The sequence below is a fragment of the Mustela nigripes genome, chromosome 1, assembly GCF_022355385.1.
Source record: "Mustela nigripes isolate SB6536 chromosome 1, MUSNIG.SB6536, whole genome shotgun sequence".
NCBI lineage: Eukaryota > Metazoa > Chordata > Mammalia > Carnivora > Mustelidae > Mustela > Mustela nigripes.
In genome coordinates this window covers 126,899,566-126,921,588 of record NC_081557.1, presented here as the reverse complement: position 1 = coordinate 126,921,588, position 22,023 = coordinate 126,899,566, and the positions used below count along the sequence as shown (strand labels likewise).

The 22,023-nt window shown below is 40.8% G+C and overlaps 1 protein-coding gene across 3 annotated transcripts in view; it reads left to right on the top strand.

Annotated features, from left to right (window-relative positions):
- The window catches only part of NR3C2 (nuclear receptor subfamily 3 group C member 2), a 343,191-nt gene that overhangs the window by 266,250 nt on the left and 54,918 nt on the right, over nucleotides 1-22,023 (top strand). For all 3 annotated transcript variants that reach the window (XM_059373509.1, XM_059373502.1, XM_059373519.1), the window contains exons 5-6: nucleotides 6,998-7,342; nucleotides 8,620-8,764. In XM_059373509.1, coding sequence (XP_059229492.1) covers nucleotides 6,998-7,342; nucleotides 8,620-8,764 — 490 coding nt within the window. The remainder of the gene's footprint in view (nucleotides 1-6,997; nucleotides 7,343-8,619; nucleotides 8,765-22,023) is intronic.

The window sequence follows — 22,023 nt, the reverse complement described above, 5'->3', positions numbered from 1 at the left end:
TCACTGCCTTCTGCCTCTTTCTCATACCTTGTTCACCCTTTGACCTTGTTAGAACAGTAATGTTTCTTCATAAAACATTCTTAATGAGACTATTTACCTTGCATACCCAATGAGATCATGCTTCGTGTTATAAATTCTGTGCTCAAACATATGCCAAGAAAGGCAACCCTTGCAGCTGTTAAAGAATTAACTTTTTAACTGAGGGAGGGACCTTTCGCTTGGCAGCCACAGCCAGCGTGGCACTGTTTTTCTTATTTTGAGTTTATTATAAAGCTAGATGGAGGTTTTTACTCTCCTTTTTTTCCCTTTTGTGCTTATTTGTTCGTGTTTTGCTTTACGTCCACAGATATATCGATCTTAAGCATAGCATAGTTATTCCTAAAGAATGTGAATTTACAAAGCAGATAAATAATATGTATTTTTTTTCAAGAATGTTCATCTGATTTCAAAGATCTGTTTGACCAAAGAACTCAACTCTCAGTCGTAGTGGAGCTTAGGACCTTTATCTTTGATCAGAAGTAGTGAGTTCTTCTGCCCCAATATATACTATTTTTTTTTACACAGACCAGTCTGAATTCTGCATCTTTTGGTACCTTCTTCCATCAGAATGAAGGCGCCCTCACCTGAGCGAATGCATAAAGCCTGGGACACCTGCTACAGCGGTAGCAGCCCCAGAGTATACCGAAGTTGGCCCTTCTGCCCAGGGAATGAGGAGAGAATATATCTTGTGAATCAGTACAGGTCATAATATGCCTTCTGCTGAAAAGATTACTCTCTTCAATAGAGGCAGCCTAATGGTAACCTTGCTGAACTTGTAAAAGTCATTGGAGGGCTGGGCCCTTTTTCACCCCGCTTTGACCTCCTGATTTGATGTCACCTGCACATGTAATGGAGCTTCTGTCTTCTGTTTTTCCATTGTCACTACAGTAGTTCACCGCCTACTTCCTCTGCCACAGTCCTGTCAGTGCCATCCTTGTGACCCTGTGCACACCGCCGTACCTGTCTGAGTGGTGGTGATGACAAGCAGTACTGACCTCACAAGGTCCTTCTGCGGATTCAGTGAGATCTTTTTACAAGAAAATATTGGAAATAATGCCATCCTAGCACTTAACATACAGATTCTCAGTGAATGGCAGCTTTTCACTATCGCTATTTCCCCACTAATAAAATTAGTTTAAGGTAGTTGCAGCCTGGCCAGACCTGGAAGACTTGCTGGGTCACCTTCAAAACTCTGGCCCCAAATGGAACCTTCTCCATACATGGCCTCATCGTACACACATTCCTGAGTCTGACTGGCATTGAAAGAAAAAAGGGAGGAGGAAAAATGTTGCTATTAGAGGAAAACACTATATAAAATAAAATATAAGTGTCATAAAAACAATCATATTAATCATCTGTCTAGCCCCAGAAGTACCTTGTAGGCAGATGCTTGCTTTGCACCTTTCCCACCTCCTGTCTCCAGCTGGGAAAGTATCAGAATATGTCATTGGGGATTATCTTCTAGAACCTTGTTACTATCTCTGCAAAATTAGTAGACCCCCTATTCTGGCTGCCTCAGATTCGCTTAAGTCTCTCTGATGAGATTTGCCTTCCGGTCTGAGGGACTCTCCTCTTAGAGGAGTCAGTGGGGCTTAACTTTGGGTAATCCTTATAGAAGGAGGTGGCCTGGCGCACTTGGGTCTTCAGTGTAATCTGAATCACACCCGAAGCAAACCAGAGCATGGTGGGAATTAAAGCAGAGAGATACAGGAAAATGTGACCTCCCTGAGAAAGATAAAACAACTTCTCCCTCCCATCATCCAATTCTCCAAGTATCTTGTCAGTACCACGGATCCCACACTTATCATGGTCTGCTTTACAAGCCTAAATACTTTCTTTTTTTTTTTTTTTTTCTTATGTATTGATCCACCTTCCTTCCCCAAGATTCTGATCTCTTGTCCAGGCTCGGATCTTGTTATTCAACACTGCTTACAGAACCAAGACACCTTCTACGTAGTGGGTAGATAGTGGTCACTGGCTAAGTAGTGAAGAAACAAGTTTTCTGACAGCAACAAAATTATGTCTCTTATAGATGTAAAGATATCTGTGGGTATATTTGTACACACATTAAAATTTAATATGTGGAGATCCACTAATTTGGAATATCTTTTTTCCCCAGGTTTATTGAGTTTATGATTAACAAATAAAAGATTATTTATATTTAATGTGTACTAGTTGGTATTGTGATATACCTGTGTAATGATTGCCACAAGCTACTATATATCCGTCACCTCATACGGTTACCATTTTGTGTGTGTGTGTGTGTGTATAATGTTTTTTAAAGTGGTCACAAGTTGGGTTTGAGTTTGCCATGGCATATTTTCTGTGTTGCTAACATAAACAATGCCTGTTAATTTATTAAGTTATGTACATTAACATGAGGATGTTTCGAGAAAAATTTTAATAAAACACGCTGTTTTCAAGTTCTTCAACCACTCAAGGAGTATTTATAAACAATTGAAATGCAGCTTGTTTATTATCAATTGAGAAGCTAATCATTTAGTCATAAATCAAGGTGCTGGCCGCTCACCCCAGCATCCAGCCTCGTGAATACTCGATGCTCTTTTTCCTGTTAGTACCGATGAGAGAGGTTTTGCTGCAAAAACCAATTAAACCTGTAGAAAGATGACATTCCCTCATTGGCTTTTACCACACAGAGATATTTGGTTGTTCTCCCAGCTCCTGAGTGTGCCTTCTCTGGCAGTAGAAAGGCAAAGAGCAGCCATGCAAATAAAGGGGATGAGGAGGGTAGGAAAACATGACCAATGAGAGGGTGACAAGAGAAGCGGTCTGTTAAAGGAGGGATGACAGGATGGGTACCGTTCTTGTCCTGTGGGTTCAATCCAGAAGTTATATTTGGCCTGTGAACAGAAAATCCATGTTTTCACATAAGCTGAGTATATCCTCTCTAATATTTCCTGCCAAGATCTAGAATTTCAAGACCTAGCATGGAGCTTCTCTAAAATGACAGAGTTCTCACTTTAAATTTTTCCAGTGAAACGTGATGATTGAAAAAAATCCCATCTCAGTCTTTTATTCTACTCGAGAAAAAGAATAAGGAAAGAAAAAAAAAAAAAACAAAGCCGTGCTAATGACCCATTTCTAGGGTAATTGGTACTTGAGAAAGATCACGATGACAGTACTGTGAGAACCTTGTTTATCGCCTCATTTTACTGTGAGATATAAGAATGACAGAAATCCTAGCTGGCCATCATACTACTCCCCCAAAAGTTTGTCAAAAAGGTTTCTTGCCGGTCCTGTCAGCTTCAGAAGAGAGAGTAAACCAAAAAGGAAGTCTTGTCATGCGACGTTTAAGGCCTTTGTGAATCCTTGGAACTCATTGGGAGTTTTTCACACTTTTTAGAAGGTCCAGCCAGATGTTCCCTGCTGGCTTCTGCATATTGGTCAGACTGGGAAGCAGGGCCTCCCCATTGCACAGCTCCTGGGGGAGCAATTCATGGAGAATCTATAGAGTTCTGGCTCCCAGCAGTGCCAGGAAAAAGTGGCTGCCAAGATGCTGTTAGTAATTAAGGACTTGGCAGCCGAGGGCCGCCTGCCTGTAAGCACATCCTAGTTACTGTAACTTCCAGGTAGAACAAGAGAAACTCCTTTAGGCCTAAATGGGACTGGGACGTGTTCACAGTCCCGTTACTGCACTTCCCCCCACACCGTGCACGTGCACACCCCCCACCCCCCGCAGCTGTCATTGGCACTCAAGAAATGAAGTAGGGCTCCGGCCACCTGGACGCATGCAAGCCCAACACCCATTAACTCCATGGTAATTTAGTAAGGTGGTTGGTAAGCAGTGTTAAGACCCCAAATTTATGTTCACTGATGCTTTGGATAATGGAAACATGCTTATTAAGGATCTTTGGCAAAAGATTTTCCTGTGTAATTAGCAAACATCTTAATTATACACTTGGACTTGAAGCTTGTGCTAATCTTAAAGTATAAAAATGATGCAAATTAGACAAAGAGAAAAGGATTAGAAGGGAAACCGCATAGTGTAACTCCATTACTAAAGTATAATAACTTATTCACGTTTATTAAAATTTGAGTTTGAAATAATTCAACATTTATTGAGTACCCATAAGCATCATCAAGAGGACATTATAGGAACACATAAGACACTATTAACAACTTTTAGAAGCTTTCATTTTAGAATACAGCATGTATTAGAAGAGCAGCATAAAATTTTCAAGTGTTTTAGAAAGGCTACTTTGAGTAATAAAAGTGTAATTAATTATGTAACTCCCTGTACTTTTAGAAAAGATATTGGACGAATACACATGACTGCAAAATCTGCACACTGAAAATATTACCCTGAGCTATTTAAATAAATACAAAGTATTACTCGATTCCAAGTGTGTCCCACATATGTTCACAAAATCACAGGGTAAAGTTAAATGTACCTGAAATACCAAACAGAATGTTGATAATCTGCTCACTAGTTTATGCTACAGGACATAGTCTTGTGGATAAGTGCTAGAGAAAACATTAAGCTCTCTTCTTTTTGATATTTCATGGCATTGACCTTAAATCAGCCAGGAGAATAAACACAGCATGATAGACTTAAGGCCTAAAACAAATATGAGTTTTATAATTAATTTGCAAGCAAATATCACTTTTAATAAAAGTTGAAAATATAACCCTTGGCTATTCCTAGTCAATCAAATTATGGTTATCGTCAGTTGTAGTCTTAAAATGAATGAGGACATTTTAATGAACCGGAATATTTTGAATATTTGCAAAATTTTGGAAAGAATGGAAGTACCATTGAAATATTATATCGAAAAAGTAAAAAATATATTATTTCAGATGCTAGTAATAATTTCTAATATGGTTTTATTTTTCTTTCCCAAGTTAGCCCTCTGAGAGATGGGAGAGGGAAGCCCCATCATCTCCATTTTTCAGTGAATCAGTTGAGGCTTAGAGAAAAGTTTGTGTGACATAGGCCATTTGAGATGTCTGATTCCCCAAATGGTCACTATGTGCTATTGGTGAGGCACTTGGCTGATTTCTTCGTGGTCTCTCACTCATCCGTTCCTCGGAAGCATCTGAGTTCTCCACTGTAAGCTCAGCACCCCTGGGCAGAGCTCGTTTGCAGCTTCCCATTTGCATATGTGAATATGATACCTTTGCTTTTTATTGAAGCAATTCTGAAAAATCAGATTTTTCTGACACATATCTTTTATTGAAGGAGACAGTCTATAAAGAAATGATTTGAAATGACTGTTTTAAAATTGTTCTGCTAATTTTAAACTCCTCAAGGATAGGAATTATATCTTTTAAGCAGATAGATAAGACAGATAGATCTGTCGTTGGCCAGTGATTTGTCTTATACCTAAATCGTGTTTCTGTAATGAATGTGGTCAGTATTAATGGCCACAGTTGTAATCAAGAATGGTTGTTTTTTATAATCAAGTTAATTAGTGTGGCATATTTCTAGTTTACATTAAGTGTGTATTCTAGAAGTCCCTTACATGTTAGAACTAAGTAGAAGGTACCTGGTCTTTCAAGAATTTTGAAATGAAGTATTCAGTAAAATTGGAAACCTTGCGTTTGCAAGTAAGTTATCACCATAGCTCGAGGTTTAGTTTGGCATTTCTAAGCTACTTTCCTTTTTATCCATTCAGTCCTCCATCCATCTTCCTGGTTATCTGTCCATCTCCCCATCCACCCCCATGCAGCTGCGTCCACCCCCCAGTTCTCCCATCTGCCTTCTAGTCTCCCTTCCACCTCCCCGGTCTTTCATTTCTCATTGTCTGTTTTAGGAGCCCTTGAAGGAAATGAGAAATAAAAACAGTTGTTATTAAACTTCATACTGACCCTTTGGTTTTCATTAAAATGACCACATTATATTCATTGTCCAAAATTTGGCACTCCTTAGAGTAAACAGGGTGCTTCTGGTAATCACGCTGAGAAAACCAGCATAAACCAGGACTGTTCTCAGCAAATCAGAACACAAGGTCACTTGTACATAATATGTTCTCCTAAAAATCTAAAGTAGTATCCCATTATAGTATTATATTTTTTTATTTCTAGATTATATGATAATGTGAATTGTTTATATCAAAAATAGTCAGTGAGACAGGTTTTTGAAGATTTTATATGGGTGTATTGATGTAACTTAAACCTGATTTTTTTGTAGCATTAATTCCTGTAGATAGAGTAGTTAGCTCTCTCATTTGAAATCATTTAGATACTTAATTTATTCCCTTTTGTTGCATTGCTTTGGGATTGATTGCTGTCCCATTATTTCAGTGGAAATCTGCACATCTCTGTCTCCAAGTGCAGCAGTTACCCAGGGGCCAGAGGGCTGTAAACGAGGAGGGACACCCAGGCTTTGTGTTTCGGGGCTTCTCAGTATAGCTGGGGACGTAGCCCCAGGAGCATTTACACGAAATAAGTGCGGCAGCCAGCAATCGCACATGGACCAGAACAGGAAACGTGGTAGAGAGGCACCAAGAAGAACTAGTAAAGGGACCAGGGAGAGCTAATTAGAGGGAGCAGAGACAGCACTGGAATCGTAAGACCCATTCTGGCACTTGTTGGCAACTCATTGGTGGGTAATAGCGGGAATAACTGGTTTCTGTAAGATTGAACTGAGGCATATGTAACTTACTGGCATACGAAATAATTCTCCTTCCTCTGAACTCCCATCTCTATCATGTGTTAACTATGTGATCTTAGAATTCTTAACCCTCTGGTCTGTTTCCTTATAGAATAAGAATCTTAATAGTACCTATTCATAAAATTGCTAAATTGCTTAATTGATAGGAAATAGGACTGTGCCTGGTATTAGAAAAATACTGACAAGGGACTATTTCTGTTAGTGTGGCAGGACATCTTTCAAAGAAAGTCATCAGTTTAAGTCAGTGTTTTATTGTAACTTACCTGGTGTGATGTATCCCAAACATAATCTTAATTTACCCTTATCGTTTATAATTTTTTACAGCGCGAAAGTCCAAGAAGTTGGGCAAGTTGAAAGGTATTCATGAGGAACAGTCCCAGCAGCAGCAACCCCCACCCCCGCCTCCCCAGAGCCCCGAGGAAGGGACGACGTACATCCCTCCCGCAAAAGAGCCCTCAGTCAACACAGCGCTGGTCCCTCAGCTCTCCACGATCTCACGAGCACTCACGCCTTCCCCTGTTATGATCCTTGAGAACATCGAGCCTGAGATTGTGTATGCAGGCTATGACAGCTCAAAACCAGACACCGCCGAGAACCTGCTCTCCACTCTAAACCGCTTAGCAGGCAAACAGATGATCCAAGTGGTGAAGTGGGCAAAGGTACTTCCAGGTAGGAACGTCTCTCCTGTCACAGTCTGCATCCCAAACTAGAGAAGTCAGGGCAACAGATTTCACCATCTCCAACAGTGCAGTTGGAGTTAGCTCCCCGTTTAATCCTCACACCATATTTTTCCATCAATATCAAATTAATCAAGTGTGTAGGGAAACTGTTCACGTGCTCATTTCTCCTGAGATGTTAGGGCTACGGGTTCTGTTGTTAATATACATTTCTTGTGTTGATGATTGAAAGGCGACATTTCAGACCCAAAATATTCATAAGGTCAAATACATTCTGTTTGTGAGAACGCAATGAGCCCATTATCAGCATCATATGAGCAGGGCCAATCTTAGCGCAGACAAGGAAGCGAAGACCTACCGAGTAAGTGCTATGAGACCCTGAAAGATTGTTCTTTCTGAAAACGGCATCTTACCTCCAGCACCCTTTAAATTGTCCTTGAAATTCCTCCTTTAGTCATTTTTTGCGCTGTAGAATTTTATTAATAAGGCCCCTATTAATCTACAGAAACATCACTTAGAATGGCTATCCCATTGTCCCAGTCCATTAAGCAAAGCAGTTTCTTGGATTACCTGTGGTCAGCCAGGGCCCTAAGAGAAAAGACTGGGGAAGGTTCCGATAGTTGTTCTTTGAAGAGGAGCTTGCCCAGGTAAAACTCTACAAATGGAAGAATACCATGTTGCCCCTGGGAGTACAGGCAATGAGAAAAGGAACAAAAGAAGAGCTATCAGAGGCGTACACCAGACTGTGGGAGAGGGCAGGACAGGGCCCAAGGACGCTCATTCTACTCCACAACTTTATCAGAGTCCGGTATTACCCCCAGAAGAAAAGGAGCAAGGAATGATATTTTTTCAACCACCCCAAATTCACGAAAATTAAAATCTTCCACCATGATAGCGGATATGCAGGAGTTAACAATTGTTAAAATATTCTTTAGTTTAATATTATTGTGAGTAGAATGAAGCAAGTTTTACAGGTTAATATAAATTCCTCCAGTCTAACCAAGGGTTTTAGACGTTACCCACAATGAAACTGCCTGAGCTCCCTGGTTTTATTTGTCCTGGCAGTTCACCCTCATTGAAAATGTAAGGTGCATTTAGAATGAAATGTTGAATAGGGCTATGCCCAGGGTGGGTGCTCCTTAAATGACTATTGAACTAAATTGAGTCTGTTAGAGACAGGTGACTGTTTAGGGTTGCCTTAAGAAGCTTCTTCCTGGAATGTACTTAAATGCTAAGTGTATTTCTGTGATTAATTGTTCTGTTCTTCAGGATTTAGAAACCTGCCTCTTGAGGACCAAATTACCCTAATCCAGTATTCTTGGATGTGTCTATCATCATTTGCCTTGAGCTGGAGATCGTACAAACATACCAACAGCCAATTTCTCTATTTTGCGCCAGACCTAGTCTTTAATGAGTAAGTACCTATTAATTAGCCTTCATAAAATAAACTGCAGAGTTATTTGTTATGCTTTTTTTATGCTTTCTAAATATAAATCATATGTATATTTGTGAAAGAATCCACTGACACATAGCATTTTTTAAGAGGAAAAAAAATCCTATCATTTAAGGATTTAAAAATTCCTTTTTGCAGAATTACCATGCACATGTCTGAGTATATATAAATCAGTATATATAGATCTCATATAATAGTATGTGGGAATTGTCCCAAAAGAAAGATGATCCAGTTGGCTCTAAAAACTTGACTGGTACAACGCCACGATTAATAGAAAACAGTCTCTTCTGGTATCTACTCCATTTGAGAAGGCTCTCTAGTTTCTAGGAAATGGGAATGTATGAAGCGCCAGTTTTAGCACGCATTCATATAGTGGTTCTATTGTTAACAGTATACAGCTGCTCAATGTGTTTTCATGACACTCATAATTACCATTCTTTGAAATCATGAAAAAAAAAAAAAGCCAAAAATGCTTCTCTGTAGTAAAACATCTTTGGTATTATGATGCATTTTAAAAGATCAAAAGAATTATAAGAGAGATTTCTTTGGCCATGAATCCCTTCCTACGTTAAGTTTACATTAGCACAGTTTGTTTACGTTTATCTCCACCAGTTGCTTCTTTGTAACTGTTGGGTCAAGAAACACCTAATATAAAAAAGGAACATTTGAATTATGATAGTAACCACAGCCATATTCTATCAGATGTCTCTCTCTAGGTAGGAAAATAGGGGTTTTCAGTAAGAAAGGAAGCGGATAAGAAATAGATTGATAATACAAGACAGAAAAGCAATGCAAAAGATTAGAAGTGGACTCATAGTGCCAAGATACCTAAATGGTACCATAGCAATTTCCCTACCAAGTGCAGCTCACCCCAATACAGTAGGACACGAAGACTGTTTTATTCCAGTATAAATTAGGAACATCAGTTGTTTGCTCTCAAGGTGACTCTTCTTTCGGCAATTAGTCAGAAAGAATAATTCTACTGCATAATTTTTCACCAAAAGCATGAAGTGAGGCCAAACAACTGACATGCACATTTTCATCTACTTGTTTTCCTCATTAATCAGCTGATATTATTAAATAGGAAGCCTGTTTTCAAATATGGTCTTGAAACCAAAAGAAAAACATGTTCCTGGTTTTAAAAGTGTGGGTAAACAAGAATCTCTATTCCATGCCATCCAGCATGTCTCCGTTTGATTTTAACTGGAGATTTAAATGATGTGTTTGGTCTTATTGAGTACATCTATTAATTTTTCCCATAAAATACATACAACATAAACATTTTCCATCTGAGCCATTTTTAAGTGTACAGTTCAGTGGCATTAATCACATTCACACTGCTGTGCAACCTTCCCCACCGTCAATCTCCCAGACTTCATCGTCCCAGACAGAAACTTTGAACCCCTCAAACAAGAACTCCACAGTCTCCCCTCCCCCGAACACCTGATAACCTCTAATCCATGGCTTTGCCTATTCTAGGTAATTCAACCAAGTAGAGTCATATGATATGTATCCTTTTGTGTCTGGCTTATTTACTGAAGCATAAGGTTTTCAAGGCTCATTCTTACTGTACCATGTATCAGAATTTCATTTTATGGCAGAATGATATTCCAATGTATGTACCTAGGATCGATGATCATCGTTTGCAGATTCTGTATTTGTGAATTGACCTTCTGGCTACATTTATTTGTAACCCCAGAGTGAACACACACAGCACTTCCATAGTCCTTCGCAGATGTGCCCAGAGCAGCAATAAAATTGCGACGCCCAGTGTGTACATTTCAGCCGAGAGACTCTCTCTGCCTTTTTGTTTCGGCTCTCATACTGTGAACAAGTGGCCTTTTCATGGTCTATTTAGTACCACGCTTTTTGCATTTTTGTGCTTTTTGTTGGTGATTTCACTGTTTAAAGTGACCTCTAAGCAGAAGGCTGAAGTGCTATCTGGTGTTCCTAAAGCAGGAAGTCTGACATTCCTTAGGGGAAGAAAATACAGGTCTTAGATAAGTGTCTTTCAGGCATGAGTTATAGTGTTGTTGGCTGTAAGTTCAATGCTAATGAATCAGGTATATATCTATTAATAAGTTGCCCTTAAGCAGAAATACACACAGAACAGAATTATGTATATAGATCAGGTGATGAAAGTGATCAGTGGATCTCGAGAACCCAACCCTGTGTTTCCTTAGGAGGAAGAGTTCAGTATTCACGGATTCAGTGTTTGCTGCAACTTTATAAAATATAACTACCTTATTTATCTTTACCAAGTAAAGAGCTTTGACCACATTTTGTTTATTCATTCATCTGTCAATAGACACTTGGGTTATTTCCACCTCTGGCTATTGTAAATAACGTTGCTATAAACATTCGTATGCTAATATCTGTTTGAGTCCCAGCTTCCATTTCTTTTTGGTGTATATCTAGGAGTAGAATCTCTGAAGCATACTGTAATTCTGCATTCAACTTTTGAGGAACCACCATACTCTTTTCCACAGCACTTGTGCTATTATTGTACATTCCCACCAGCAATGCAACAGTAGTTACAAGAGTTCAGTTTCACCACATCCTTGCTAACACTTATTTTCTGTTTAGGGCTTTTTCTTTTTTTCTTTTTTTGTAAGATTGATTGATTGATTGATTGATTGATTTGACAGGGAGGGAGGGAGAGAAATAGGGGAGGGCCAGAGGGAAAGGGGGAGAGAGACTCTTAAGCAGACTGCCCGCTAAGCGCAGAGCCAAACATAGGGCTCCACGCCAGCACCCTGAGATCTTGACCTGAGCCAAAATCAAGAGTCAGATGCTTAACAAAATGAGCCACCCAGGAGGCCCTAGGTTTTTTTGTTTTCAATAGCTATTCTAGTAGGTATAAAATGTTTGGGGATGGGTTTGTATTTCTTTTTTTTTTCTTTTCCTTTTTTTTTTTTTGAAATATATTTGATATATAATACTGTGAATTTAAGGTGTACACGTTGATTTTCAATATTTATATATTGTAATATGATTGCCATTGTATCTGGTACTTAGCACTCTGTCAAGTCCCATGATTGTCATTTCTTTCTTCTGGTAAGAGTAATTAAGATCTAGTCCATTAGCAAGGTTGACGATTATAATAAAATATTTCATACATTCCCTATACTGTGTATAAAGTCTGCCGAACTTGTCTGCTCGTTGCTAGTTTGTACCTTTAAAACCACACCTCTCCCTCCCACTCCTTTCACCCTGTAGTAACCACTGTTGTAATCTGTTTTTACCAGTTAGCCTTTTTGAGATTCCACATGTAAGTGGTATCATACAGCATCTGTCTTTCTCTGATTTATCTCTTAGGAGCTGTGAAGTCCTTTCTCATTGTGGTTTTGATTTGCATTTCCCGAATGACTAATGATGTTGGGCCTCCATTCACGAGCTTATTGGCCATTTGTAGACCTTCTTCAGAGACATGTCTGTTCAAGTCCTTTGATCATTTTTAATTGGATGGTTTGTCTTTTTGTTCTGGGGTTGTAGGAGTTCTTTATATACCCTGGATATTAAACCCTTATCAGAGATGTGTTTTGTATACTTTCCCCATCTGTGTGCTGTATTTTCACTCTTGATAGTATTCCTTGAGGCATTTAAAATTAGAGTTTTTGATTTTAATGAAGTGCAGTTTATTTTTTTCTTTTGGTGCCTATGCTTTCAGTGTACTCTATTAGTTCTTAATTATATGCACATACCCGAGTATATACATTCTCGGAACAGTACTAAAGTGTTAGAATCCTTTTTAACAAATGAGATTTAGGAGAAAGCAGCTTATATTTGAAGCCTAAATTAACGTGATTGAAAGGTTTGGGAAATAAATAGGAAACCAAAGATAGAAAAGGCCATATACACTTTGTGTACATTTTCCTATTGTAAAAAATACTAATTCAGATAAAGCAGAAGCACAATAATGGCTTTATAATGTTATAAATAGTTATATGTTATGATACTATATAATTATTAGAATGAAAGTTCTATCTTGTTCTTAAACCTTTGACCTTAACCTCACCCTAGAGTTCTGTAGGTTTCTCTCAACTAGAAAGAATAGGGCAGAGCTTGTTTTTCAAAGTTGAGAAAGAGGAGAACCTACTTCCAGAAAACATCTGGAAATGATATAAAGCCTTTTTATCAATCACACCAACAAAAAAAGAGCTTGATCAGTGGCTCTGTTATCGGATTCTATCATAGACCCTGTATCTGTTAGGGAAACTACTAAGTTAGAGAGGATGGCCTGCAGCTAGGGTCTGCTTGCACACGCAGGCTTCGTCCTGCATTTATTGAAGGAATATTTGATAACTGTTGCCAGCGTTCTGAACAGTACCTTCAGAATAGGGGGAAAATGTATAGACAGTTCCCGGCTCATGGAACATACGGTCCAATCAGGGAGACAGATCTTGATCCGAGGATCCGAAAATCATGATTGTAAGTATTGAAAGGGCAAGCACTTTGGGGGCAGTTAATGGGAGGTATTGCTCTAGTTGGGAAAGCTTCCTCGGTATTGCGTAAACTAGGGTCACCCAGGTGGAGGGAGTACCGGAGGAGGGGTGCTGATGGAGGCTGACGGCCCAGCATGTGCAGACCCAGCAGCAGGAAGGAACTCCATGCAGAGCTGTGTAGTGATGGGACATGGAGAGAAATGCCAAGATGTTAAAAGGCAAAATCTGTGGGAATTGCTGGTGGTCAGCTGCAGGTAGAGAATGGAGGGGAGGAGAAGTGGTGTCTAGGAAGACTTCCAGGCCTCTGCCTTAAGTGCCAGGTAGGATACGGTGTCACTGCCTGGGAGAAGGGAGCAAGGCTAGAGGACCAGAGTTCGGAAAGGAAGAGGAAGGGATAGTGTGAGGCCAGTCTTAAACGTAAAATTGAATTGCCTTTCAAATACTAGTCAAGGAAAGATAGTAAATAAGCAGTTATTATCCACACCTGAAGCTTAGAGAGAGGTCCCAGCTGAAGATACAAATTCTGAGCTTACTTTAGAAGTGGTAAAGGACACGAGATAGGAGAGATCCCAAGGAAAGAGGGGGTTTCCTGAAAGAAAGTATGGCTACCAACATTAAAAGCCATGTGAGCCCAGCGGGAGGTGAACCAGAAAGCGGGAAGGACACCTCCCGCTTGCCTGCCAGCACCTTTCACATTCTTGTCTGCTCAACATGTCCCTGGTCTTTCCCTCAGCCAGTACCCTTCCAAGAGTGCAAGGAAGTAACGTACGCTGTTCGGTGGCAGGTAGATCCGCTCTTGTGGGATCCTCCCTTGCGGGATCCTACCTTGCTGTCCCGCCAACCTCCATAGGCTCAGGCCACCTCTCACTTGCACCCGCAGTTCTTGGGTGTCTGTATCCCTACTTTGTTTCCCTGGTACCTCTCTGCTGAAATCACGAGCTCTGTCGTAATCAGTTTTTAATTTCCAGCACCTGGCATGGTGTCCAAGGCAAAGGAATAACTCTAAATATTTGCCGAATGAATGAATTATTGACCAAATGAAGCAAACAATCGATTAGGCTAGAAGACGCTTTCTAAGTTATCATTGCTCATTATGAGGATGACGTTTATGATAAAGAAGTGTGATAGGGGATGCAGTTTTCACACCACAAGCTTTGCTATATTTAAAACCACGACCAAAACTTCAATAGCTGATTCTTTGTGTTTGCCTTCTCCTGTAAAACAGATCTGAAAGTTCCCAAAGATCTTATCCTTATACCGTGTACTGGCTTTATTGGAGTTGGAGGAAAGGTGGGGAGCAGGGAATAATTAAGGAAGACATTCTTTCCCATCTTTTTTTATTAAACATTGGGGTGAAGATATGAGTTAATACTTTAAATTAGCATAGAACTTTTCTTATTATAAATGTGAAACTTTTCAAATATGTATTAAATGATTAATTATTCAATTGTACCTTGAAACAGCTTATCATATATTGCTACAGATCGCTGTAAGTATTCAAATTTCTTATCAATTCAGTACACATATTAAAACTGCCATTTAAGCCTGTAATGAAATTTCTTCCAATTTTTTTTTTTTTAAGTTTCTGAAAGGCAGGTTCAGTGTTACTACTCTCTTTTAAGTCTTGACCAATATTTTAGAATCAAAAGTATATTTAAAATCATGTTTCTATTGTACCAAGTGGTAGCCCAACAAAAAATGGTTCTTGAATGATCTTGCACTGCCTTTGTGGTTCCTAAACCTTAGAGTTTAAATCTTGGTGCCACTTTCTGAGCCCCTGTGAGTGAGTGCTCTCAGTGTGTCTGCCCTGGACCTGGACTCCTCAACCTCAGCTTCTTAGTGATGGAAGGTGAACACCCCCCCCCCCCCCCCCCGTCCCGGCCATTGACTGTGTGATGGCAGCACCAGGAGGGAAGTATAGACTCAGTTAGCAGTCATTTCCTGTTTCATGGAGTGCTGTCTGTTCTTATTGTCGCCCCAGTAGGGGATCATTGTGCTGCCATGGTCCAGCTGTCCTTAATGAGAGGCCCTCCCCAGGCCACAGTGCCCTTACGGACCCTCTTCACTTAAGGTCCTAAAGCCCTGAGAGGCCTGGCTCATACTTGGGCTGTGTATACCAAGGCCGTGTCACTGTTGTGCCAGCTGGGATCAGGCTGTCCCCACGAAGGCCAGGAGTGGATGGAGTTAGGACATGACAGGCCTCCCCCAGCCCTCCTAAGGCAGCATGGTTGGTACTGCATGGTTGGTACTCTCACTCCAGCAGGGTGAGAGCCAGTGATGGTGGGGGACAGGAGTTCTGATGGGGGGAGCCACGGAAGTAGGATGAGCCTGGGTCAACTTCCCCTTCCCTGGCTTCATTTACTTTTCTTCTCTGTCCCCAATGGCTCTTCCCCTCTTCTCTTCCCTCTCTGTGGCTTCCAGACAGGATTTCTTACTTCCCCTGTGCACACTGGGACACTGTTCTGAGTAGTTTCCAGTGTCTGACCTCCAACCCTTCCCACCACCTTCCCTTCTCCTCCTTCTGCTCCCCCTCCTTCCTCCCTCTCCATCTCTTTCTGTCTCTCTCTGTGTCTTACACACACACACACACACCCCTACTCATACCTCCTGTCTTCTGATATTTCTTCTGTTTTTTTTCTCTGCGTCAGTATGAAGAGATAAACTGAAAGAACAGAAAAAAGTCCCCCTTCTGTGCCTTATCTTTCCATTGGACCCTATGGAAACTGAGTCCTGTTCTACCAGCGAGAAGGCCACAGTCTGCAGCGAATGGTGTGGCCATTTGTGAGTCGGACAGGAGCCACAGCTCCCTCTTTAGAGGGTGCTTATGCTGCCCCTGTCCCCATGGCTCCCACTGCTGCCTGCTGCCTGCACCTGCCCTTTTCCCTCATGCCCAGCCCCTGTAGACTTTGGAGATCGACACTCATGAAGAAAAACAATGTCACAAATTAGAAAACGGTCAACCCTTGCCTGCAAGTGGCAGAAACATTGCAGAATGGCATTTTTTCTGTTGCACAAAGGTAGGGTGTGGGAAGACCTCTTGCTATCTGAAGGCAGAGGGAACTGTAAGCAAAGCTACAATGAAACCTGAGGAGATTTTCTAAGCTACAAAAGAGAAATAAGCATTCAGTCACATAGGGAAGCAGAGGAAAGGTAGGTGCAGAACTCCAAAGGAGAGGTATTTCTTCTCTTCTTTTTTCTCCCATTCTTTGAAAACAGTATTTCTCCCCTTTAATCAGCTAGCGTAGTGATGAGTAGAGTCAGAGCAAAAAGTTACTTCTAGACATTTCCCGCAAAAGGTTTGAGAGGAGGGAAGGTCTTAAATAAATGGGTAACTTGGCTGTGGGTGCTGCTTCTGGTTTCCTGCTCACATTAAGGGGAGTTCTTGAAATGAGCGCGCAGGGGTCAGGCACTGCCCTACCTGAGGAAGGCAAGAACACTGAAGAGAGGAGTATTAAGACGAGGACTGCCGGTAAACCTTCTAACTCATTCCTGGACCTGTCTCCTTCTTCGCCAAACCCCGCCTTCTCATTTTGGACTGTTCTTCGGAGAAGGCGGTAAGTGATATTTATCCAGTTCATTCACGCAACAAATGTTTCTTGAGCAACTTCAGGAAACCAAGCACGGTTCTAGGCACTGGGAATACAACAGGGAGAAGTCACGGATCACGTACAGCACGTGCTGGCAGTGGGCGGGAGAGCAGAAGTGGAGGCAGCAAGGTAAAGAAGTCTCACCTGCTGTGTCTCCCAGGACCGTAGCTCAGGGAACATACCATCATCCAGGTGTACAACCGCGACAAAGTAGTGTTTGAAATAATAAGGTGCAGTTCGGATTCCCTCAGAAGATTTACCAGCGCCTTTGGTTAGCCATGTTGACCTCCTTATGGTGCTTTGAAGGCTCTAAGCCCATCCCTTTCTCAGACCCTTTCTACCTGCTATTTGTTCTGTGCAGGAGGGTGGTCCTTTCTCCCCTTCTGTCTCAGCTGGAAGTATTCCTTGTTCAGAAGCCTGACCGCCAGATCTAGAGAGACCCATCTGCTCTGTCCCTCCCCATCATACCGCACATTTCTGTTCTTTGTAGTATGTCTCCTGCCACCGTGACGTAGGCTCAGAGAAGGTAGGAACCTGGCCTGTCTGGTTTGTCTTCACAGACCCAGCACCTATAATACTGTCTGTCATTTGTAAGTGCTTGATGAACTAATTAATTTTAAAATGCTGTTTTCAGCATTATTTCCTGCTGCTTCTCTGCATAAACTCTGCACAAGCCAAATTAACCTTTCTCTTCCCTGAGTCCTGTCTTTCCACTGCTGTGCCTTTGCTCCTGACCTTTTCCTTTCCTCGCCCTCGCCTAAACCGAAGGACTCCTCCTCTCTGGTGGCTTCTCTTTTCTTCAAAATCAAGAGGGCCTTTTTGCCCCCAAAACTTTCTTTTCTATATTACTTTTTTCTCTATCAATTATCTGCCGCTTTTTATGTTTTATATACATTTTCAGTCCAGCTGTACTGTAAACTTCTAGAGCGCAGGAAGCATACTTGAAAAAAAACTTTCCTTAATGTTTAGCAAAATACTTTGTACATATTGGCACTCAGTGGCTTTTTTGGGGTCTGTTGATGAGTGCTCTTTCTAGTACAAATGTTGGATGCTAGATTCCTGATATGGGTTTACTCTATAATGCTTTTAGGGCATAGCATGTGAACTTAATGAAAAAGATTCATTTTTTTATAGCATTCTTTCAAATTTTCCTTCAGGAACACTGCTATATGTTAATATTTCTTACATGTTGCATCTTGTAGCATACTTGAGAAATTTCCTAAGAAGTTAATGAAGCCAGGTAATTGCCAGTATAGTATGGAATTGAAACAAAAAGGAGACTGTAAAAGGAATGCACTGTTTAAACTCTGTAGAACTCTATAGAGGTTGCACAGAGTAGTTTTTTAGGGGAAGGAGGTTGGGGGTTTGGGTTTCAGGGATTTTTCTGGTTTTGCTCTTGTTTTGTTTTTTATAACCAGTCTTCTATTGAAGAAAGACACTGGCTGTCTTTTTTTTTTTTTTTTTTAATATTTATTTATTTGAGAGAGAGAGAGAGGGAGAACCTGAACAGGGTGAGGATCAAAGGGAGAGGGAAAGAGAATCTTCAGGCAGAGTCCACACTGATTGTGGAAACCCACAAAGGGCTCACTCTCATGACTCTGACATAGTGATCTGAGCCAAAATCAAAACCAGATGCTTTACCAGCTGAAACCCCCAGATGCCCCAAAATTGCACCAAGTAGTAATGATGCAAGAAAAATGTCCAAGCTTTATTCTGAATAAATAGAGGGAACTATTTTTTATTTTGATTAAAAGTCAAAACAAGTTTAAGGTCACATGTTATCTGTAAAAGGCTTAGCGTGGCTAATATTATCGTGTTGCTTTGTATTTCAGTTAACATGCCCCAAAATTTTGGTCTCTTGAGCTAAAAATACTCTTCCTTTCAATACAAAATAAAATCACTGTGATGAATTTCTTTTTTGTAAATAATCGATAAACAGAAAAATTAATTTCGATGCAGTGATTACATTGTAAGATTGGGGCAGGTGCTGAGGAATGCGTAAGTTAGTTACAAAACTGAGGAGAGTAGTGCTAGGCTTCCTCCCTTGACACAGGTCATCACAGACACATAGATGCTGTCTTTGATCATCCTCCTCCAGAGTGAAGGAGGAGAACACACTTGAATGTGTCTTGATATATAAACTATTCAGTGAACTTTCATCTCTAGACACTTATAGAACCAAAACCACACGATTATCCATTTTTACTGTGTCATACATGAGAGATGATTTGAGTCTCAATCCCTCACTTCCACCCATGAAACCTAAGCAAAATAGTTGATTTGTGTATCTGGAAGGCTCTGAAGAGATTAATTTTTGAGCAGGGGTTGGGGGCGTTGGTTCTGGCATTGATACTTTTCTGAAAGAAATAAGTAGAGAAGGGAAGGGGGGGGGAAAGGGGCCATATTTGGTGACCTTCCCTACTTATTAAAGCTCATCTGTGGGATGCCTGGGTAGCTCAGTTGGTTAATTCTCCAGCTCTTGGGTCATGATCTCAGGGTTCTGGGATTCAGCCTCGTGTTGGGCTCTGCAGTCTTCTTAAGATTCTCAGTTTACCTCTCCCTCTGCTTCGCCCTTCCTGCCCCCCACACTTGCACATGCACTCTCATTCTCTCTCAAAATAAATCTTCTAAAAAAAAAAAAAAAAAAAAAAAAGCTCTTCTGTTTCTCTGCAGTAGGAATACTGCTCCAGTCAGGGTCCATATTTACAGATGTGGCATCCTTTGTCTAATGGCCCCTCAACTGTGCTCCTGCACTTTAAGATAACCACTGCCTCAGTAGAATCAAGGGAACCAGGAGTTTATAAACTCCTAATTTCTTTTTTGCGGCAGGTATGATATCACTCTGTCTTAGTCACCTTGGACTGCGATAACAAAATACCACAGGCTGGGTGGCTTGGACAGCAGACATTCATTCCTCACAGTTCTAGAGGCTGAAAATCGGACGTCAGGGTACCTTTATGGTTGTGTTCCAGGAGGGCCCTCTTCCTGACTTATAGGCAGCTGCCTTCTCACTGTGTCCTCATATGGGGAAGACAGAAAGCTCTGGTGTCTCTGCTGCTGCTTCTTTTGTAAATCCCATCATGGAGGCTGTGCTCATGTTAACCTATTTACTCCCCAAAGTCTCACCTCCCATTGTTACCACCTTGGGGGTTAGGGTTTCTACATATGAATTTGGGGGGACACAAACATTCAGTCTATATCATCTTCACTTACATGGATAATAGGGTACAATCAAGTGCTTTGGAGGGGGAATTTGATGGATGATGAGCTGGTGCTTTTAGAGCTTTTGTTTGTATTATTCATATTTATTTACCCATATAAGAAATTAAAACAAAATTTTAGAATATGGTCTTATCATTCACTTTAAAATAACAAGTACATATTATATAAATAACATAAGCAGCATAGAATAAATATTTTATGAAAAGTACCTTTTTTAACAAAAGTATTAATGTCACTCTTTTTGCTTTTTTGTAAATCCTTTCAGTCTGACTTCAATGAAGACTGTTGTATTCCCTTGTCTGCTTCTCATATTTAGTCTGTGGTGATAGGTTGTTTTGGCTGAAGTATATGAAAAAAAATCTCCTGTTTCACCAGGTAGTTAGTTGGAAAAAGGAGTACCTTGTAGACCTCTGGAAAGGGTCTTGGGGATATCCCAGAGTCCCCAGACCACACTTTGAGAAGCACTAGACAAGGCGATCGATAAAACCCAACCCAGACTTGTTATTCTGCTTTGCTTTGGGGAAGCCTCACTTGTGGTCTGGATCTCTGTTTTCTCATTCAGGAAGGACTTAATCTCTTCTCAAGGTATCTGAGATTGGCACCTGAGTAGAACGTGGTCCTCATGCTTAAAGGGCTCTCGGTCTAATAGCAGAACATTTACAGAGACTACTATGTGCCATTTTCCCTACTTGATGCTTTTATGTGTGCTGTCTTGTTTATAGACAGTCACGTCTTCAGGCAGATACTATTATCACTGCTTTATAAATAATTCAGCTGCCTCAGGCAGAGAGAAGTTCAGTAGGGTTATCCAAGATCGCATAGCTGCTGAGAGGTCGCTCTCAGTATCTCCGTGGAAGTCCATGCTGTTCTTGTTATGCCCTATGTCTCCATGCCTCTATAAAGTAATGGAAATGGAAGGGTCTTAGGGTCTCTTCCAACCTCTTATAGTTTATGATTCTGCTTTTCCAACAAGATAACTTATAGCTGTGAGGTCTTGTGACTAAAATGAGGCCAATTAAAAGGGAGGAGGACAGTATTATAAGTGAATATCCTAATTGCTTCCCCTCATGTGAAATGTATGTCTTCCTATTGTTCAGCTAAAAAAAAAAAATTATGAAAAACAGTTGCGTTTCACTGGTCATTAATAAATGATGAGAATATTTACAGTATGCAAAGCAGCATGGTGGCTGTTGCAAGGATTCTGTCGGGTGGTTGGCGAATTAAGACCAAGACACAAGAGTGGTGGCCCAACAGGATGGAGTCCACATGACAAGTGTGACAAATAAGTTTTATTTGAGATGGGGGCTCCAGGAGTTTAAATAGAAGGTGATTCCCTTGGGCTGAAAATAGCAAAGAAAGCTGCCTGGCAGAATTATCTGGCTTTAAAACTTGTTTTAGCCTCTAAAGGAGGGTTAGAATTTGGATGGGTACAGTGAACACGATACTCTATGGTCCAGGCATGAGGAATTGTACCTGCGCGGCACAGGGGACGAGTGTCTGAATTTCAGTGTTGAAGCTATCGAACTGTGCCTGGGGCATGAAGAACTGTGGGCTCACACTTCAGAATGGAAGGGGGGTGTTTCTTTCCCACTCCCCTTTTCTTCTCACTAGTTCTGCTTTCCCTAACTTCCTTCCCGCCAGAACTGACATTTATTTTTTCTTTCTTGTCTCAGCCCTCCCCTTGGGCTTGACTCTTTTTTTCTGGTTTCCTCTTTTCCTCTTTTTCTCCTCTGTCCTCTTCCCCCTGTGACTTGACAGCCCTCCACTATCTCTCATTTATCAAATAAAAATGTTACATCCCATTGTCAGCTTAGCTTTTATATTGAGACCTAATTGACATGTAGCATTGTATTAGTTGCAGGTATACAGTATGATGATCGCATATTTGCACATATGGCAAACTGATTGCCACAGTAAGTCTAGGTAACATCTATCACCATAGTTACTAACTTTTTTTCTCCTGATG